Source organism: Crocodylus porosus, unplaced genomic scaffold, assembly GCF_001723895.1.
Source record: "Crocodylus porosus isolate Cpor-Errol unplaced genomic scaffold, CroPor_comp1, whole genome shotgun sequence".
Lineage (NCBI taxonomy): Eukaryota > Metazoa > Chordata > Crocodylia > Crocodylidae > Crocodylus > Crocodylus porosus.
Genome location: NW_017728906.1, coordinates 20,621,278 through 20,641,386, shown reverse-complemented (window position 1 = coordinate 20,641,386; position 20,109 = coordinate 20,621,278). Strand labels below are relative to the sequence as shown.

The 20,109-nt window shown below is 39.3% G+C and overlaps 1 protein-coding gene across 4 annotated transcripts in view; it reads right to left on the bottom strand.

Annotated features, from left to right (window-relative positions):
- The window catches only part of ROBO1 (roundabout guidance receptor 1), a 1,129,598-nt gene that overhangs the window by 35,757 nt on the left and 1,073,732 nt on the right, over window positions 1–20,109 (bottom strand). For 3 of the 4 annotated variants that reach the window (XM_019528741.1, XM_019528738.1, XM_019528740.1), the window contains 4 exons: window positions 13,640–13,837; window positions 9,487–9,513; window positions 5,700–5,742; window positions 3,335–3,489 (listed from right to left, as the gene is read on the bottom strand). In XM_019528741.1, coding sequence (XP_019384286.1) covers window positions 3,335–3,489; window positions 5,700–5,742; window positions 9,487–9,513; window positions 13,640–13,837 — 423 coding nt within the window. The remainder of the gene's footprint in view (window positions 1–3,334; window positions 3,490–5,699; window positions 5,743–9,486; window positions 9,514–13,639; window positions 13,838–20,109) is intronic. The other variant, XM_019528739.1, reaches the window with a different exon arrangement.

The window sequence follows — 20,109 nt, the reverse complement described above, 5'->3', positions numbered from 1 at the left end:
CAGAGACTGTTATGGATTCTTCTGTCTAAAACTGTTTTTGAAGATGATTATACAATGACAGAAACAATTAATGAAGAGACAGTACAATATGAAAGGTTTCTCAGTACCTGTTTAATAACACTTTATTAGAACACAGCATTCTTATACAATCTCATGTAAGAGCTTGAAACAAGAAGATAGGAAAGCTTTCTTGGAATAGGTTCCCCATAGCCAATCATTAATTACTCTGGGTTTTATTAATCATAAACATCATTGCCCTTAGCCCCTTATTAAATGTAGAAAAATGTGAATTTATCTTCCAAGAACTTACTGTACCTTGAAGCCAACACTTAGTAATAATCACACTAATCAGATGTGTGCTAATGTTTTAACCACAATTCTAGAATTCAGCACTGGTATTCAAAGTTTGATCCATGTGTCTGCTTCAAGGGTCTCATGTGCTTCCCTTCAATATCAGCACATGCATACACACTGGTTTCACAATAGTCATCTCCTCTCCTTATTTATTTCCCATGTAAGAATGCTGAATGATGGTAACACATGTAGCAGACAGGTAGCTTTCATAAACTCAGCACAGTGACAATTAAACATTAGTTACCACTAACCAAGTAATATATAATAATTAGAAGAAATTATTTTCGTATCTTTTTAAATGTAGTTAATATACATTAATAACCTATGTCCAAATCATGAAGGCCATTATTGGGGCAAACATCAACCAGAATTAATAGTGATGTACTATACTGCTGGGTAAAAAATTAAGTGTGGAATTTAGGATTTGGATTCTTGATTATGGTGTATAAAATAAACTTTATTATACATAGTTTTTCATTTTCTGAATTATTCTCTAGCACTTAGACTACTTTAATTGTAAAAGCAGAAAAATACCACTTTAAAGTAGAATCACTAATCCCTTCAGTGGTTAAGGGAAAAGACTAGCAAATGCAATTGCATACACCTCATTCACTGCGCATTTCATGCCCTTCAGCTTCAATTTTTTTGAAGATTTTACCCTTTTATATGTTTTTCTTATGTGACCTGTTATTTATTTATTGCTCCACAGTCTTCAACTTCTCGATTTCTATGACTTAAATGTTTTCATTTCTGCTCCTCTCTCTCATGTACAGCAACACTGATATTCTTCCCATTTCTTCTTGCCTACTCTATTATCTTCCAGTATATCCCCTATTACAAATGCCTCTTCTTTTACTTGGATTTTCCTGTACGGTCAGTTCTAACATATATATTCACTTGCTTCCTCCTTTATCTGGTTTGATTTTTTGAAGGGAACAAATGTAATCATCATACTACATACTGTTAGTTCATTCTTAAACTGTAGTTCTTAGAATGTCTTACAATAAACTACCTGTACAGCACTGGGTTATATGTTTAACAGAAAACTCAGTTTATCAATTTAATATTACCTTTTACAATGATGCTGTCCCAATAGGAGGAAGTAAAACTATCCTGGGAGGATTAGATTAGAAATATTTGTGCCTAATTAGAACATCACCAGTAATATATATATATATGTATAAGAGATACACACCCTTGTTCTTTAGCTAACCACAGCCAACAGGGTTAAGATTACTCAGATTTTAAGGCCAGGAGAACCATTATGCTAATCTAGGTCTGATCTCTTGCATAGTTGTTTCACCAAGTGATTTTTGTATCAAGTCTATAGCTTCTAGTTGTGCAAAAGATTATATCTTAGAAATATGTCGTATCTTGATATACAAAGATAAATGAGAATATTTTTCACATTGGTAAGTTATTATAATATTTAATTCCCCTTACTATTCATATATATATTCTCTCTCATCTGAATTGTTTAGCTTCAACTTCCAGTCACTGGGGTCAGGTACAAACATTACACGTTTACTGGTATAAGTGATTGGAAACTGATCTATACCCATGACAGCACCGAAGTTTGACATACAAAACCACTCTATACTCAAAGTATGGCCCACATACACTGGTTTAAAACTGGCAGAACTCAGTCTAAGATTTACCACCAAAAGACAAATGTCTGTTCTGTTTCCTAGAGATCTACACTATGCTGCTTACAGAAAACCATGAAACTTAGATAGCTTCTTTCTTGGGCTTTTTAACTGTCTGTACCTATTCTGGATTTTGTTAAGAGAGCTGTACACTCAAAAATAGTAATAGTTTCTGGGAGAAGCATTAGCAGGGGCTGGATTGAAAAGCGGTAAACCTAACCAGCTTCACTGTAGTTGATCATAGCCCTAATGCAGCAGGAGGGCTCATAGGGCAGTTTTACCTGGCTACTGCTGCAGCGGGGATCACCTGTGTCATGGCACCACTGAAAGGATCTGGTTGCACCTTGGAGTGCCTTGGTATCTCACTAAAGAACCAATGATCTAGACTGACTGACCAGTGGTTGATACGTATACTGGATTAAATTGATCACCACAATCATTTCAAGGCTGGACTTGCATTGATCATCTAGAGGGAACATCATTTTTCCCTTAAGTATCTGCACTTCAAAATGAGAGAATGGAATCATAGAAGTACAATGAAGGCAGTACCCAAGACAGGATGGCACTAAAGATGTGTTGTTCCTCAGTCAGTGGTTAGCACAAGCTGGGTGAAACTGAAGGGAACGCCAGCTTCATTAAAAAAAACTTGTAACAACAAGGTTACTTCTCAGAACATTCCACTAAGAAGTGCTCTCTTGGAGCCCAGTAGGGTTTATTTTAAAATATGGAAGGTCTTCCTGTTCCCTTTTTATACTTCCCTGAATCCCAAGAGCAAATACTTTGATCTAAATAGCATATTTTGGTCTTCAGATTCAACTGATCATACGTAGAAATGCTCCTCAGCCTATTAACTTTCTGGCCCATCAAAAAACTAACCCAGATACTCAAATAAAATACTTTTCTATAACAACAGGTGAACAAAAATGTGTCTGGATGTACATAAGTGGCCTGGAAATCTCGTATGAAGAAACTTGGGTAGGATATGGCATCTCCTTCTTCTGGTTGTCCCAGGCACAGAGAATAAAAAGCAGCATGTTGACATTCTAATTCTGGTTTTAGTCAACATTAAGAAGTACATATTTGTACAAACAACAAAAGTGATCTGGGCTTTTTCAAACACAAGAAATTTTCAGTCCATCTGACCTGTGATTTATTTGTAGCATGTAGTGCCATAGGGTCCTTCAATTTGATCTCCCTCTAGACACAGTCTGTTACAATTTGGCAACAAAAGGAACCAAAAAGATAACTATTAAGAAATATGAATGCAACTTAGATCAGCCCATGTACTTTGTAAGGTAAAACAGGCCCTATAACAACAAAGCAAAATATCTAACCTGGTCGACTGTATGTGGTAAGGTTGCTATCACTGTTGCCATTGCCTGAAGTGCAGCAGTTGATGGAGCAGTCGTTGTGATTATTTCCGGTGTTAGGCCAGGTGTCCGCAAGCCACGGCTGAGTGGCAGGTTCACTGATGTTTAGAAGTCCTGGTCTTTAAAAAGAAAGTTTGGTTATTTCATTAAGCGCCAAACAACATTGTCTCTTAACAACTGCTGCTGATAATTACTGATGCATACTAAATTTCATAATCTCAGTCATGACTTTGTTCAAAGCATTTCCTACTGTATGTAAAAAGGAAAAAGAAAAAAGAAGAAAAGATGCAAGAATAGAAGAAATTTATTTCAGGCATAGTTGGTAAGTTTTTAAAGGCTACCATTGTAAATGCCTCAAAAGTTAGTCACCAAACCCAGAAAAAACAATGTATTCTCAAGCAAAACATTGCATTTTGGATTTTATACATAAAAAAATCTAAAATCCAATATTTTGCTAGACAATGACAAGTATGGCAAACTGGATCTCCCACAAGCAACTGTTGATGCAGTTTGTATAGTATATATGCCGTGTGCGTGTGTGTGTGTGCACGCGTGCTTTTGTGCGTGCGTATAACTGCGTTATATATGGCAGCTGACAATCTAGTACAAGAACTGATGAAGCATGACTTACTGTCAGACTAATAAACTGACCAAGTGTATCTGCATCAGGAAAGCATATTTTGTATGCTTACTTTCTTTGCAAATCTATAATACATATGCTATTATTTGGTACTGTTATCAGTACCATCATTTCTATTCCCAGCTCTCCTAGTACTCTGCATATAAAGTAAAAAAATTATCCAAAGAATTTAGAGACAAGATCAAGTTTTTTGCAATATTTAAGTCTCATAAAGGTATGGGACTTAGCTCCGTGATTTGTAGATAGACCAACTATGAATTCTGCTTTTGTCTGTGGACTCTCAATAATGCACAGGGGAATTCTCCATTACCCTCAAGCAAACTGTGAAGCATGTGGTTGGGCTGCTGTGTGGATCTATAGTTCAGAAGTACTTAAATATATGGTAGTAACAGCTAATATTGGAGCCTTCTCTCTGGATCTGCAACTGGAATGATTTGTGTTGTAGCCATACAGCCAGGGAAGAGGTTATAGATGGGCCAATTTCAGAATCCTCTACCTTTGCAGAGTGACTTGGGCTTTTTCTAGAGAGGGGACAAATATCACCCACAGGTACTACCAAACAGGTATTGAAAACTTTCCTTCGATTTCCATGCAGTCTGCGATTTATGTAGTCCCTTACAAACATTCCCCGTCTATGTTACATGGGGGGAGAGGATGTGCTCATTTTCCCCTCAGACCTTATCAATGTATCTTATTATACAAGTGGAAGTAGATGGCTGAGCTTGAAGCTTTAAAATTCAAACAAAGATATTATGCCTCAGCAGCTACACTTCTGTAAATACGGAACATGTGTGTTTGCTGTTTTTCTAAATAAGTGAAGGACACTAAGTCACTACCCAGGAGATAGAGATGGGTTTTCTCTGAGATGCAAGGGCTTGCTTCCCCACTGTGCCAAAGCCTTAACATTAACGCAGGTGTGTTTTGCATGCGACTTAAAAGAAAAAAAAATAAATGTGTTACTAAAGTATTAGGACTGATGCTTTGTTTTTTGAAAAACACAGAACCCTTGGTTCAGGAAACTGAGGTTGTGATCTGTTGCTATTTATTATGTAATAAAATAAAACCAGTAAATACAGTTCAGTTGTGTCCTCAATCTCAACCAGTACTAGCTTCTGAGAGCACAGAAACCTTTATTAACAGGGTACCTATTTCCCTCTACTTCTCCAGCACACTGTCTCATGTGATGATTTAACTGTTTTGCATTCACTGCAAATTTTTTTAAAAAATCACCGCATAAGCTGCTGCTGTCTTTAGCAAATTTTTCCAATGAATGTGTTTTATTCTTTTTTAGTATCTGTGAACCAGGTATATTTCTTAATCTTCATAAATGCCACAGCTTAATTACTTTAACTCCCTTAATCATGTGCTAAAATCGGTAAGCCTCTATATTGAAGTCAAAGTGCTCCCTCTGCTGTTTGCTTTTTGAGATGCATTTTCCTAACATTTAACAAAGCAACTCAACTGAAAATGTTATGCTTCATTTTGGAAAGGAAGTGAAAGCTATGTTTGGAAGAGAATATACTGTTCCCTGAACAAACAGTAAAGTATATGGCTACAGTGTACAGTAATATTATTTATTTAGCCTTTCTAAGAAATCAGTCTATCACCACTTATAAACAGAAATGCACTCTTGATGTCTAAGTTTATTTGCACCTCATTTATAACCTGCAAAATAAACCACATTATTACCTGCCTCCACTGCTTACAGCTTCTCCTCCTCTCTGATAGGTTACTAAAATATTAAAAAGATAAAAAGCAAATAATTTATAAGCATGTAGAATCCTTTAAATAGCACTGTAACATCATCCTTTGTTTCTTTGCAGCTAATTTTCTAAATTCAAGTAGTTAAACTTTAATCCTGTAATTTATCCTTTCAACATTTTCAAATCTGTACATTATATTTGGATCATCTGATTACCTCTAAGCCCCAGCAAGTCTTTATGTTTCCATTCTATACAAAATTCATTGTGCAAACCTCATATAAACACACAGCACTTAGAAATGAATGGAGTAATATGTTAGCCTAAATTCATCCCTGATGTAATTCTACTGACTTCTGAGGAGTTAGTCTAGGGAAGAATTTAGGTCACTATTTATTTAATAAATAAGTATATGGTTAAAGGTCTACTGTACACAATTATTTTGAGAATATTACATAGATGCTATTGTTTTGCAGCATGGACATTCTTTACAATTTAAATAATGGCTCAGTGTATCACAACCTATTGTAACATCTCATGCTATATTCAGACATTAGCACTACATTTTAGTGATTTTCAGATATCCTTCCTTTCTACAACCTAAGCTTAGTGTGATCTCTCATTAGAGAAAACTGCACTCTATTTATGCAACAAGCTGATTTAAAAATAAGCCCTTGTAAACTTATGTTCTAAAATTTAACCAGGTGACTTTGTCTACAACTTTTTGGATCTAAAATGTGAACATATTCACCTTTATATGCAATGTGTTTGTCAGAAAGAATGGTTCTAAATTACCAGGCTTTTTAAGATGGCACAAATGTAGATGCAATTTTTTAAGTGCACCTTAAATGTACTTTCCAGAAAGCATTGTGGTTAAAGTTAGTTTAAGAAGCATAAACCTCAGTAAATGGAAGTGTTATAAATTTGCTGTTCTTCAGGCCTACAGTGGGTTAAGCAAGGGGTTAAGGAGATTAGCCTCACTGCAAATTGTGATGGATTCTACAGCTATGCATTTTCTAACTAGGAACGCATTTAAAAAAAAAAAAAGGAAGCCAAATTTTCCTCTTTAGAAGAACTCCAAGCTGGGAGTCTGCAAGAGAGAGATAAATGCTGGCAGTGACTACAATAACAGGATTAAAACATAGGATGTAATTCTACAGGTAAGTTCTTTATTAAAGGTAATGGTAAAGAGAGTCTGTTACTATTTAAACTAAATGGACACAACGATTGGGGTTCTAGTTTATTGGAAAAAAGTAAATTCTGTTTTATTTCTTACATACTTCGCACATTTCACATTTTTTCTTTTAAATGATCAGTCTTTATTTTGCAGCTTTGGTTTGTATCATATGGAGTGCTGGTATTTTCTCTTAGAGTTGAGATTTGTTACTAATAAAACATGCATCCACATATCTATGATCCTCCAGGAAATTTCAGTAGTGTATTATATTATGCTTTGGATGGAAAAACTGCGTTAACCCAAATAAAATATAAAAGTATTAAACTGTGCTTGTTTCAACTGTAAATCTCAAAGACGTCAGAAACATTATGGAAGAGACTTGGCACACTGTCTCACATAGACTAGTAAGCACATCCACTGAAAGAAAACGGATCATTTATGAAGTAAGGCACTACTCAAAGAGTGTATCTACACATGAAATTAATGTGACATGATAAACTCTGGAGCCATTTGAGCTGGAAGAAACTGCTCCTGGGTGCACTGCCTATACATGTGCCTGGGACAGCAGCACTTTGAGCCACAGTGGAGCAGTCCTAGGCTGGCATGGGGCATGAAAGGTCAGCCTTGGGCTCGTGGTAGGGGAGCTGGCTAGGGCACAAGACTGCTGAGAGTGTGGAGCTGTGGGGCTAGGCAGCAGGCAGCCCCTGCATGTTAGCATTCTCGTGCCCCAGCAAGCCCCTGTCACCTTCTACATGTGCATTTCATTTAATTTAATTATTCCACCCTAATACCAGCACTGTAGACAGTTAGCTTTATGGAGGAGCTAATTAGTCAACTGCAGCAAAGCACACATGTAGATGCACCCAGTGTGATTAAGAATCTGGCCCTAAACCATTTTGTTTTAAAACATATTGGAATACAAAGTATGCAGAACTGAAATGTTGTTAGGCCTGTGGATCCCTTCAGATATCTGCCTGTAGGAGATGACTAAGAAGAACACACAAAAGTCAATGGTTGGGTGGGAATCCATTTAACTCCTGTTACATAGCATTTGAATTTAAAGGCTGTCAGTGTGATCCAAGGCCCTCTGTATTCAGCGGAAAGTCTCCTTCTGCCTTTGGTGGGCTTTGGTTGAGATCGTGTGATGGTCATATTTAATACTTTCCAAATAAATAAATAAAAGAAACAGATTATTTTAAATTGGTTCCTCCCAACTAAAATGCACCTTTTAATGGCAGAACAGAACATCTCTTTTAACACTGCACATTGATACTACTCTTTAAACAGGAAGTGAAGAAAACCACATCCAATTGATACTGCACAGAAGTGGGGACAGTAAAATGGCCAAACCTCACCTACCCAAATTCAAACTCAAACCAGAGTTATCATAGGTGCACACTAATAACCATACGTGATCAGGGATTTGATTTCGTGTCTCTTCCAAAAGCTGGCAACTTCTGCAACACACACACAGCTTTCTAATATTGTGCCAAGCCATTCATTCAAAGCTAGCTCAGAGGACAATCTGCCTCCACTTGATTTAGCAATATTTTTCAAAACATTTCTAATAGATGCCCCATGAAGATCTTCCATTCATGTACTGGCTGAAGCCCTGATGTAACCTCTTAGGGCTAGGAACAGAAAATACACATAAACCAGTATAAGTGATTGGAAACTGGTTCAAATCTGTAACCAGTTCAAGAGAAGTTCAGTGCACATAAACTGCTTTCAAACAGGCCAAAACAGGTTGAACCTAAACCTGGATGGATGTAGCAGCAGACAAGTGATTTAGGTTAAATCAGTTTATTGACATTCTGTCCCAGTTCCCCTCCAGATTCAAATGAACTTACTCATCATCCAGGGATGCTTTGCACCTCCCCTGTAACTGCCCCTCCCCCACCCTTCACAGGGGGGGCAGGCTAGCTTTGGCTCAAGCTGTCTGCTCCACCTGAGCAGGGAGGTGTTCTCTAGACCCCCCCGGCAGGTGGCTATATTTCTGGAAACAAAAGTGAATGAATGTCTGTTCACTTGGTCATTGGTTCAATCTACATAGCTTAGACTAATCTTCAAAGACTAAACTGATTCAGCCTTGGGCTTTTTAACTGCCTGTACTTAGCCTAAGAGTACTACCTGATACATTAACAGGACACCCTATCCATGCAGCAGCCCATATTAGTAGAAAATTATGCAGGACTGGATCTCAGGTTACTTCATTGGAATCAGCAGGACTCCACTAAAAAGTTGTATGGATGGGTTTATGTAGTTCAAATTGTAGGAAGCAGCATCCACAAATGGGCAAAAGCTCAGCTATATATAGCAAGGATAATCTCTAATATATGCTGAATGAGACCTCTACTACTTAATAAGTATTAATGATACTGTCCATTAATAAAATAATTCATTTTAATATATATATGTAATATTTTATATCCACAATACATAATGTTATATATTAAAATGAATATATATTAAAAAGTGTATATATTTATATATAATTTTTTCAGAGCAGATCGGTGGTTATATTAGAAAAACAGAAACATATAGTGTAACAAATGCATGCCAAACTAACAAAGAAGGGGGGAAAAGTGCAAATATATACCTGTTGGTGTGAAGGTAAAAGACGGGACTGAAAAATCAAAACAAAATACAAACTGGTTATTTAGCTGAAGAAAGAAAGGGAAACATACCACATTAGTATAAATCTAGCAGACAGCTGAATGTAACCAAATGTAAATAACTAACCCAGTGGTTCAGTCACACTGATAAAAGAATAAAATCAAATTTGTCATTCAGAAAGAAACCTGTCTCCACAGGTACCTTTCTGAAAAAGCATGACATTCTATTGTACTCATGAGGGGAATAGTGTGGTTTAGCCTCTGGATGACCCTCTGTTTAGTATCTTGTGTTTTCCTGCAAATCCTAGTGCAAACAAAAATCCTACATTGTTAATCATTTAAAAATGCAAACTGATTAATTCTTCAGCAAGCCTTATCAAGGCTGGCCTTGAATTTATCTACAGTTCAGTAAGTAAATGCCCATTACACTGAATTAAGAGGCACACTTAATGATTCCATAAAGAAACAATGGCCGTTTAAAGGAACAAAGGAAACCACAAAATTGAACCATTTTACTGTATCTTTTCATTGTAACAACTGCATTACAGTAGGCCAGAGCCATTTATCTAGCTTTGTGGAAAGGACAGGAACAGACACAAATCACAAAATCACTACCTTTTCTTTTAAAAAAAAAATTATTTGCATAAAAGATGGCCTTCACCCTGTAACATCTCTCTACTTAACAATGGAACAATAACAGTCCTTGAAAACCTTGACTCTTACTGCCACTATAAATCTTTTTTGGATCAATCAAGACTAATACACATGCAAGCCTCCATGGTTCCAATCTGACTGCACTCCCCCTCCTGTCAAAAATGGGGTATAGTTCCTAATTAGTTCAAAGGTAAAGGAAGACCAACCTTTTCCCTTTTAATTTCAAGACAAAAAAAAAGGAGAAATGTGTGAGAAACCACAGAATATTCACTAAAAGGTATCTTAGAAGGACAATTTGGTTAGCAGACCTACCACACAAAGATAATGTGCAGGTTCTGCAGGCTTTGATGTTCAAAAAACTCAATACAATTTTTACACTGTAGATAGTTATGGTGTATTGTTGGGCCCTCTTTAGGGGCTCCAGAGTCTGTTTAGGACCAAAAAAGTAAGTTTGTTGACTCTTATAAAGCCAATTTGTTCCCAACCATGTGATACTGTACAAAAACAGGAAATGGCTAAACACTTTGCCCAATCAGGCTTCATTTGGAGCACAGCTGTCTTTACTTTGGGAATTCGACCGTGCTCTCTTTCAGTTGGGTCTTTTCACACAGTCACTGTAATTTAGCTATGTTAAAAAAATATAGAGCCCCAATAACATGCTTTCATAAAAGGTGCATTTAAAATGAGAGTTATTCAAGAAAAATTGAACTGTGTCCACATTAATTTACAATCAGAAGGTCATGAGAAAAAGATGAAAAATCTTCATCGTTACTTTCCTGAAAGCTAACCCAGTTTAGTTTTTAACAAATTAAGGAGAAGATAAAAAGATGTCAGGCTAATTTAAATCTTTAGAGAGTAACAACAATTTAATTCTCAAGGCTTCCATTAACAAACTGTTGTGGGTACCCAGTGGTGCTGCTAGTGCAAAGCGTGCATACACATGTGGGTACTGAAATATTTTAAACACATCAAGCCTGAACTAAGCATAAAATACGTAAATAGTTAATAAAAGTTGGTAACTATCACTCAAGTACGTACACTCACTTATAACTTTTAATACACTTACAGAATGCAGGTAGGTTGATTCATGATTTCTCCAAAGGCTCTATTTTGCCTTCAACTACATTGTTAATGCAGAATTGAGTCCTACATCTCTATTAGGCAGAAAGTAGATAAGTGTGACACTTAACAGAGTAACTCATTCAGAGAGGCATGAGCTTTTGTCGGCTACAGCCTACAAGAGCTCATACTTCTCCAAATGAGTAAGTCTATAATGGGGTGGGCAAAATGCGGCCCGCGGGCCAGATGCAGCCTGCCAGGCCTTCTGTCAGGCCTGTGGGGCTCCTAAATATTAATTTTCTAAATTTTTTATCTGCCCCTGGCTGCCTGTCATGCGGCCCTTGATGGCTTCCCAAAACGCAGTAACAGGCCCTCTGCCCGAAATAATTGCTTGCCCCTGGTTTATAAGATGCCACACTGCCCTGCCTTCCACCTACCTTCAGACTAACAAAACTATCTCCAACAACTGTAATTAAAAGTTTTCTCCTTTCTAACACTTAAAAATAATATTTTTATAAAAAATATACAGAACACAATAAAGATCGGTACAAATGCCAATATTATTTTTGTTTAATTGATATTTTCTTGCTTTTGCTTCACTTAAATACAGCTGAAAGCATAGTGATATTAGTTTGACAGTTTTTGTAGAAAGACATTGTGGCAGCATGCTATTAGTAAAACAAAAAACAGCAGGTTAATGCAGCAGAGATCTCTCATGTCTTAACATTCTCAGAGAAGCAAAATCACAGGTTAAATTTATCCCTGATTTGTGCTGCTGCAACTCTACTGAAATTGCCAGGCTTAACTTTTGCTAACAGCTCTATTTTTTTTTTTTTTTTTTGTAACTGTCATGAAAACTAATCAAACCTTGGTGTCATGGGAGACAGGGATTTTGCTTCTAGAGTCATTTCCAAAATGATGATGGCAAATCTTTCATCAAAGATGTTTAGAAGTGGGTTTTTGGAAAAGGGGAGCATATTTGGGTGAGGCTATCATATACAATGCCTACATATAAACATGATCTCCCATCCCTCAAATTATTTGTAAAACCTTAATTAGCTCAGTGACTATTTTTTATAGAGCAATGACTTATCGCTATTTGGAAACGTTTTTGCATTACCTGCTGCCCAGCAGATCTCCAATGCCTGAAATGACTAAGATGTAACTGTCTGCCCAGTTTTAAAATCCTATGACCATATGCCATCTTTGTGACACCTTTTCAACTTGCATCTATGTTTCAGTTATCAAATATCCAGCACATCTCTTCCCCTTCTCCAGAGCAGTATCTTTAAACATCTTGTGTTATTCCAGGCAGGCTGCTTCTTAATTTTAAAGCAATGTAGTCATTTCTGAGGTGCTGCAAGCAGGCTAAGTGACCCTGTCACTCTTCAAGTACCACTGGGTTGAGGCTAATTTCTGTTTGGGAGGCATCCCACATATAACAACATGATGTAGCTGAGAACACAGTTCTGGAAAATAATCTAGAAATCAGCACTCCTGATTTACTCCATGTCTCTTCATCTTCCTCATTCGATGTTTTCATTCCAGTTTTATGACTACCACATAAATGACAATGATTTAAGATATAAGAAGGTCCACTGTATCATACCCAATTGTAATGTCACAGGCCAATCCAATTTGGCCTTTTAAGGCTTATCCAAAGCCTGTTAAGATCAGGAAAAGTCAAGCTCTTAGATTGACAGATTTTCAGAATTTTTGTTTCTTCCAATGCCCATTGCAAAGTACCACATATACTAAACAATGGCATAAATACTAAGTGTCTGAAAAAACTGACATGGCTTGAATCTAGTGCTGATAGTGCCATTTGAGCTGTACTAAAACAAGATGCTGACTGTCTGTGTCAAGCCTCAGAATTCATTCCCACAGGAAGATCTTGGAACCACATTTATGAAGATTCCTTTTGATTCCTTCCATCAGTCATAATACTCTCACCTCCACATCACAGGGGAGAAATAAGAAATGAACGCAGCAAAAACATTACTATAACTGCCAACAGCTAGCATTCTAAACAAGGGCAAAAAACTAAAGAGGATGGATGCTGAACTACCAGTCGATTCGTCTTCTGGTCAGTCATATGGCATAGTGACAAAGCAGCAAGGGCTGGAACCCATGTTTTATCTGTTCTGTAAGCATGTAGACAAGTACCAGGACTAAACACATTAAAGAAACAGCAACTCCAGGTATTTTGAAAAAGACATATCAGTAGATCAGGTACACTGCGTTATTTGAATCTTTTTGTGTTCTTTATTGGGTACCTGATCCCAATCCAACTAAAGCATGCAAAAGGCAGACTCTTAAAGCATCCCAAAAGCTTTTTATCAGGTCTTAGAAGAGCAAGGTACTTCCTATGAGAAAGAACAATCAATATGCAGTCAGAAATTAATGGCTGGAAAGATGCAATACCTTTTCTAATACCAGCATAAGTACTAGTGAGTCCATTCCGCTTTTTCCGGTGACGGTATAACCAGATGCTGAAGACCATAAGAATAATCCAACAGGCTGCACCAATGCCAGCAATGAAGGCTGGCTGCTTCACAACATCTGAAATTTGCTGGGCTAAGCTGACTTGGTCTTCTGGTGACACAGGGTTTCCATGGGAATCTGAAAAAAGGTATTAAAAAAATCTTTAGTTGGATGAACTGTAAAAACTAAATATGCTAGCATTGTTATCTGGTTTTCAAGGATGCTTAAACACTTAGTACTTATAACTCCCACTGATTTCAGTGGCATGGTGATTATTCAGTGCTTCTTAAAAGAAATGGAACATTTCTACTTGCATTCCCAATTATGGGCTTAGAAAGGCAAATTTAGGTTTACAGGTCTGAAAATTTTGGCTTCTAATTTTTCACCTTTTCAAAAATATAGCAGAGATCAAATCTTTTCAGATAAATACATACATATAAGCCAATAAAGAGCACGATGAAAATATTTTTTTAGAATGGGGACATGTTAAAGAAGCCTGTTCCTAAAACTCCACAAAAGCCTAGAAGAAAGCTACACAAACTCGCACACACTCACCAAACCGAAAATCAGAGAAGCACTACAAATTCAATACGTGTTTTTATAAGGTGACTATTGAAGGGATACTTTTTCATTTAGCAGTGTTTGACAGACAGCTTGAATCTAATATTACACACTGTAAAGACCTCAGTTCAAAAAGCCTGTGAAAGTTCAGGACCAGCTAAAAAGTGACTGAATACAGTAACTGATTCTACCAACTTGGGATGGCAGGACAAGCTAATCTTTAAAAGTAGAGAAGAAGAAATGGGTATTAAGTACACCGAGATGCAGTAAAAAAAAAAAAAGCTGAACGGGCCTTACATTGTTACTAGAAAACCACAGTTCCTGGAAAAAGAACTCACATTTAGACATCAAAGCAGAAATAAAGGACATCTACATATATGTTACTTAATTGTTAAATGCATGTAATTGTTAATTTTGGATATACAAGGTATTGATTATTTAACCAATGGTTTCATTTTCCTTTATCTACTCATTTCAAAGAGCATTTCTAAGAGAATTATTTCAAAGTATTCACACATCCACCTATATTCCATTACTACACTGAGAATTCTCAAAGGATTTTTACCATCACGGTATAGTGTTTTAAGAAGACAGACGGAGGGGGTGAGATTCTGAACCCTTACTCACAGTGTATATTACACTCATACCAACACCAAATGATTAGTTTCAGCATAAACCCTGAGGAGTTAACCACTACTTATAGTAAGTAATGATATTAGTATCGTGTCCTGAGATTTGCACTATTATTAGAGTATGTTCACTCAAAGGACCTGATTAAATTTTGTTAATGTAAACTATCTAAGTCTAAGCACTTGCCAGTGAATATTCAAATAGCTTTTTAATATCTTAAAATGTATGAAAACACCCACAAAATTCAAGTATAAAAAAACCCACATTGACAAAGTAGATTTTCAAACAGACCAAAAAATGCTCAGGGAAACAGATATACAAACAAATTGGAAGCGATTAAATTGATAATAGGGTTTCTCCACACCCACACACACACTTGGGTTTTTCCTGTAGAGAATTCCAGACTTCATTTCATGTGACATCCTAGCTGCATACCTATTTTCACAAGAAATCACTGTCTTTGACTATGTGTTGACTGGATGTTTTATGCCATATTATAGGTCCTTTCATCTTCTGTGAACCTCAGAGCATTTCATAGTTTGAAAGTTCACCAAGCAGACCTATTCTTTTCTTACTAATGCACCCTTTGTGTCTGCTGTGTTTATAGATTTCATGGCTATTTGTGCAAGGTTAAGTTGGGTTGCTTCAGATTTTATGGAGACAGTCGAGTGAAGTTCTGCACAAGTGGCCAGATGGGCTTAACTGTATAAAGTGAACTGTGACTAATGAATTAAAACTGTCTCTCTATATCTCATCTTTTGTCTCATAGCAGCTGAGTCTGTATTAAAATATGAAAAAACAGCAGCATCGTTCTAATTTCAAAACAACCATGTTTCTTTTTTTTAATTCTGTAATTACTATACAAAACTGTTTACTTTGATGAGAAAATGGTTTTCCATTGCATCTATTGTTCTGCATATGTTAAAATTTCTTTGTTGGATTGAATTTTTTTTTCTTCCTTCTAATGAAGTATTTACAATAAGGAAACATCATACAATAAGCCATGAAGAAAGAGAGAGAAAAGCATGTGATAAAATCAACAAAATTATATGAAACCATAAGCTGAACATGAGGAAGCTTCTTGGTAAACTCTTTCATACCAAACTAAACATAGTACTAGGCCTTTCATGTCTACAGAAATCTTAAGCATATGATTTGCTGATTGTTTCATCTTACAAAATACTAGGAAATGTCTTTGTACCTTTATCTTTCTATCTTGCAGATCTACATTTCCTTGGTCATATTATTCAATTATCTTGCAAGTACCTGTACCTCATATTAATGTGCATTAAAAAAATTACTCTTATATTAGATTTTGCATGGGGAAACAGCTACAGTCATCAGATTAATTGGCATAAGCAGATACAGACCCTCCATAGATATGTTTGTGGAGGTTTAGTGAGATGCATAAATTTTTCTGTTGCCCCTGGTGGGTATCACTATTAAAAGTTGATTAACTAGTTAATCAAGTCTTAAATAGTAACCTAGACACACATTCAGGTAATTAATGGAGAAATAAAATGGGAAATAAACCCTGAATTCATTTCACAAAGTAGATGCAATAATGTTGTGGCTGTTTCTATCACAACTGAAACTGAATGTGTGGCAAGATCTCAGACTTGGGACTACACCAGAATGTTGAACTTCCTCCAATACCACCCAAGGGTTGGGACTGACAATGGGCCGAGTGTTGGTCCCAGCTCTGGGGCTGTACAAGTTCATTGGACACCTTGTTTCTATTTGCCACTGCAGGTGGAGCCTGGGATCATGACTGGCAAGTAGTAATGGTGCCATTGGGATCTGATCCCCAATCTCAACATTACAAACTCTCCTGTAAAATGGCAGGACGTGATTTTTAAGATTTGAAAATAAATCCCATCATTCCATTAGGGCATCAGAAGGAGTGTTGCTCCATTAGTAGGAGCATTGCCATCAGCTCAAAGGAAGTGATTATTACCCTCTATTCAGATGTGGGCACACCACTGCTTAAGTATTGGGTCCAGTTTTGGGTCTCCCACTACAGCGAGGATGTAGATCAGGGGTGGGCAAAATATGGTTCGCAAGCCGCATCCGGCCCACCAGGCCATTCTGTCTGGCTCGTGGGGCCCCTAGAAATTTTTTAAAAATTAATATTTATTTGCCTCTGGCTCCTGTCAAAAGCAGACTCCTGGAAGAGCAGGGTCCACCTTGCCCCGCCCCGCCCAGCCAGAGGGACCATGACGCTGTTCCTGCCTGTGCCACAGTGTGAAGCTCAAGTAAGAGAGGTTGGGGGCACGCTGGTCCTCATCTGGCCAGGGGACTGGGGCAGGGGCTGGGAGCAAGGGGGCGTATGGGAGTCAGTGCTGGTAGGGATCAGAGCAGGGTGGCTCCCCTCTCTCCGTGCTGGGGGAGCCTGGCCCGGCTCCATACAGCCCAGCCAGCTGCACCCTCAGCTCCTGCCACCCTGCTCTGGGCTCCACTGGCCCCAGGGCACTGCCTGGCTGTTACTGGCTCCTAACCACCCCCCGTTCAGCCCTGGGGGCAGCACAGGGGCCACCTGGGGCTGCTGGGGGTGGTATGACCTGGTGGGGACACAGCCCGGAGGCAGCGCAGAACTTCCATCCTGCACCTCAGGCTTGGGCCAGTAACAGCCTGGCTTCCCCCCCCCCACAGGAGGCTCCGGTGGGTGCCACTGCTCCAGGGGGAAGGCCCGGACCCCTCTGCCCCACAGGGACCCAGCAGCAGCTTGCTCCCCAGCCCTAGAATGGGTGGGGAGGCTGCGACACAAGGAGCAGATCTGTGGCCACTTTTCTGTTCCAGAGGTTCCTGCAGCCACGAGGAGCCCAGGGGCCCTGGAGAAGTTCCTGGCCAGCCCCGGGGGCAGCATGGGTCACCTCCTGAAGCTGCTAGGGATGGCATGACCTGGCAGGTTCCTAGCCCAGGGCATGGGAAGCTTGAGGAGGCTGCAGGACCTTTCAGAGGAAAAAAGCAGCCGTGGCTCCACTCTGCCTCCTGGTGCAGCTTCGCTGCCTATCCTGGGGCTGGGGGGGTGAGCTGCTGCCAGGCTGCTGGGCCCCTGTTGGGTGGGGGGGTGGCAGCACCCACCGTGGCCACCTGTGTGGGAGGGGGGCACATAGGCTGTTACCATCTCAAGCCTCAGGTGCAGGCTGCAACTTCTGCGCTGCATTCCTGGACTTCCCACATTCTGGACCATGCACCGCTCCCAGCAGCCTCAGGTGGTCCCTTGCACTGCTCCCAGGGCTGGTCAGGAGCTTCCCTGGGGCCCCCGGCCTCCTGGAAGCTACAGGAGCTTCAGAAGCAGAAAAGCAGCCGTGGGTCTGCTCTGGCTCCTGGCAAAGCCTCCCTGTCTGTCCCAGGGCCAAGGGGCAAGCTGCTGTTAGGCTGCTGGTCCCCTGTGGGGTGCGGGGGCGGGGGCTGGGCCATCCCCCAGGGTGGTGGCAACCCCATGGCCACCTGTTGTGGGGTGCAGCCTGGCCTTTGCTGCACCGAGCCTCAGGTGCATGATGCAAGTTCTGCCCCACCTCCTTGGGCTTCGTGCATCCTGGGCCACATCCCCACCGACTCATGCCACTCCCAGTGGCTCCAGGAACCCCCTGCACTGCCCCCCCCAAGCCTGACAGGACCTTCCCCGGCAGCTCCCAGCCTCTTGGCAGCAGCAGGAGCTGCTGGAGTGCAAATGCGGCCATGAGGCTTCGGACAGAAAGGGCCCGGCTGGCTCCCCCCTTGCAACCCTTCCTGGAAACCCCACAGCCACACGCTTCTCCAGACACAATCACACATCCCATAAATACCACACATACACACACACACACACACACACATCCACAGCTCCCCCCAAACCCCACATCCACCCCCCCACCACTGCACACCCCACACACTATACAAGAGTAAGACTACATTTTGAGCTATCATGCAATCACTTTTATATATAAAGCACAAACAAACAGGTACCAGGGCAAAAATATTTTTGAAACTGAATTAAAATATCATATTATGAGTATTTGATTTTTAGGACATAATTTGGGTTTTTTTTTCCGGTTCTTAAGACAGCAAACCCTCTTCTCCGAAGAAGTACTTCCAGGGGCAAGGGGAGACACTTCTGGTAGCAAGGGTAAGTAGTCAGGGGTGGGACTTCTAGTCTCAAGATGGCAACCAGGAGGCAGCAAAACAACCTTCCGCCCAAAACAATTGCTCACCCCTGAGCTAGACTGTTCTTAGTGGTGGCAGATGACAGAACAAGGAGCAACAATCTTAAATTGCAGCAAGAGAAATTTAAGTTAAATATTATGAAAAACTTTTTCAGAAGGAGGGTAGTGAAGCATTGGAACAGGCTAATCAGAGAAATTGTGGAATCTCTGTCCTTAGAGATTTTTGAGACTCAGCTAGACAAACCTTTGGCTGGGATGATCTAGTTGGGGATGGTCCTGCTTTGAGCAGGGGGTTCGACTAGATGATCTCCTCAGGTACTTTCTAACATTACTTTTTTATGATTCTATGATTAAGTGAATGTGTAGGTATCTGCCTGTAGGTATCTGTCTATATCTAATCTGTATTTGTGTCTCTTCTTTAATAATTTCCAAGACATTTGCTAATACAAACTTGAAGCCTTTTTGTAACATCTTCATTGTAAGCCTTCAAAATTTGGAAGGAAAAAAAAAGTAGGGTAGAATGTCTTTTTTGTCCCCAAAATGTCATTCAGTTTGCCCATGATATAAAGACATCATATCCATGTTGCTGTTAGTGCTCTTCAGGAAAAATGTTGACTGAATGCCAAAATAATAAGTGAATACAAACTTTTTAGGCCAGGCTTATGCTGCTGCTGAAAGCAGCATTAGAAATATACAACACACTCAAGAATGTCTAGGAATTGCTGAAGCAGGCTGGCCACACTGCTCCCTCTACCTGGCGCACAGCCTTAGTGACACATTCCTTTCCTTCTCTACACCACAATTTCCTTTGTTAGCATAGCTGCTGTTGGGAGGTCTGTGGTTCAAGTATTAATAGTCTTTGCTACTTCGTTAATGAGGCAGGATTCAAATCCTGGTGATTACAATAAGGGAGTTGTTATAGTTATATATAACAGAACCAATTTCTGCCTTTTTCTACTGAAAATATGCCAGTGAATCGCAATGAAATATATGTTAAAGTAATGTTATTTAGGTTGAAATGCTAATCATTCACAAGTTAGGAAATGTCAGCTTTACAGATGCCTAAACAAT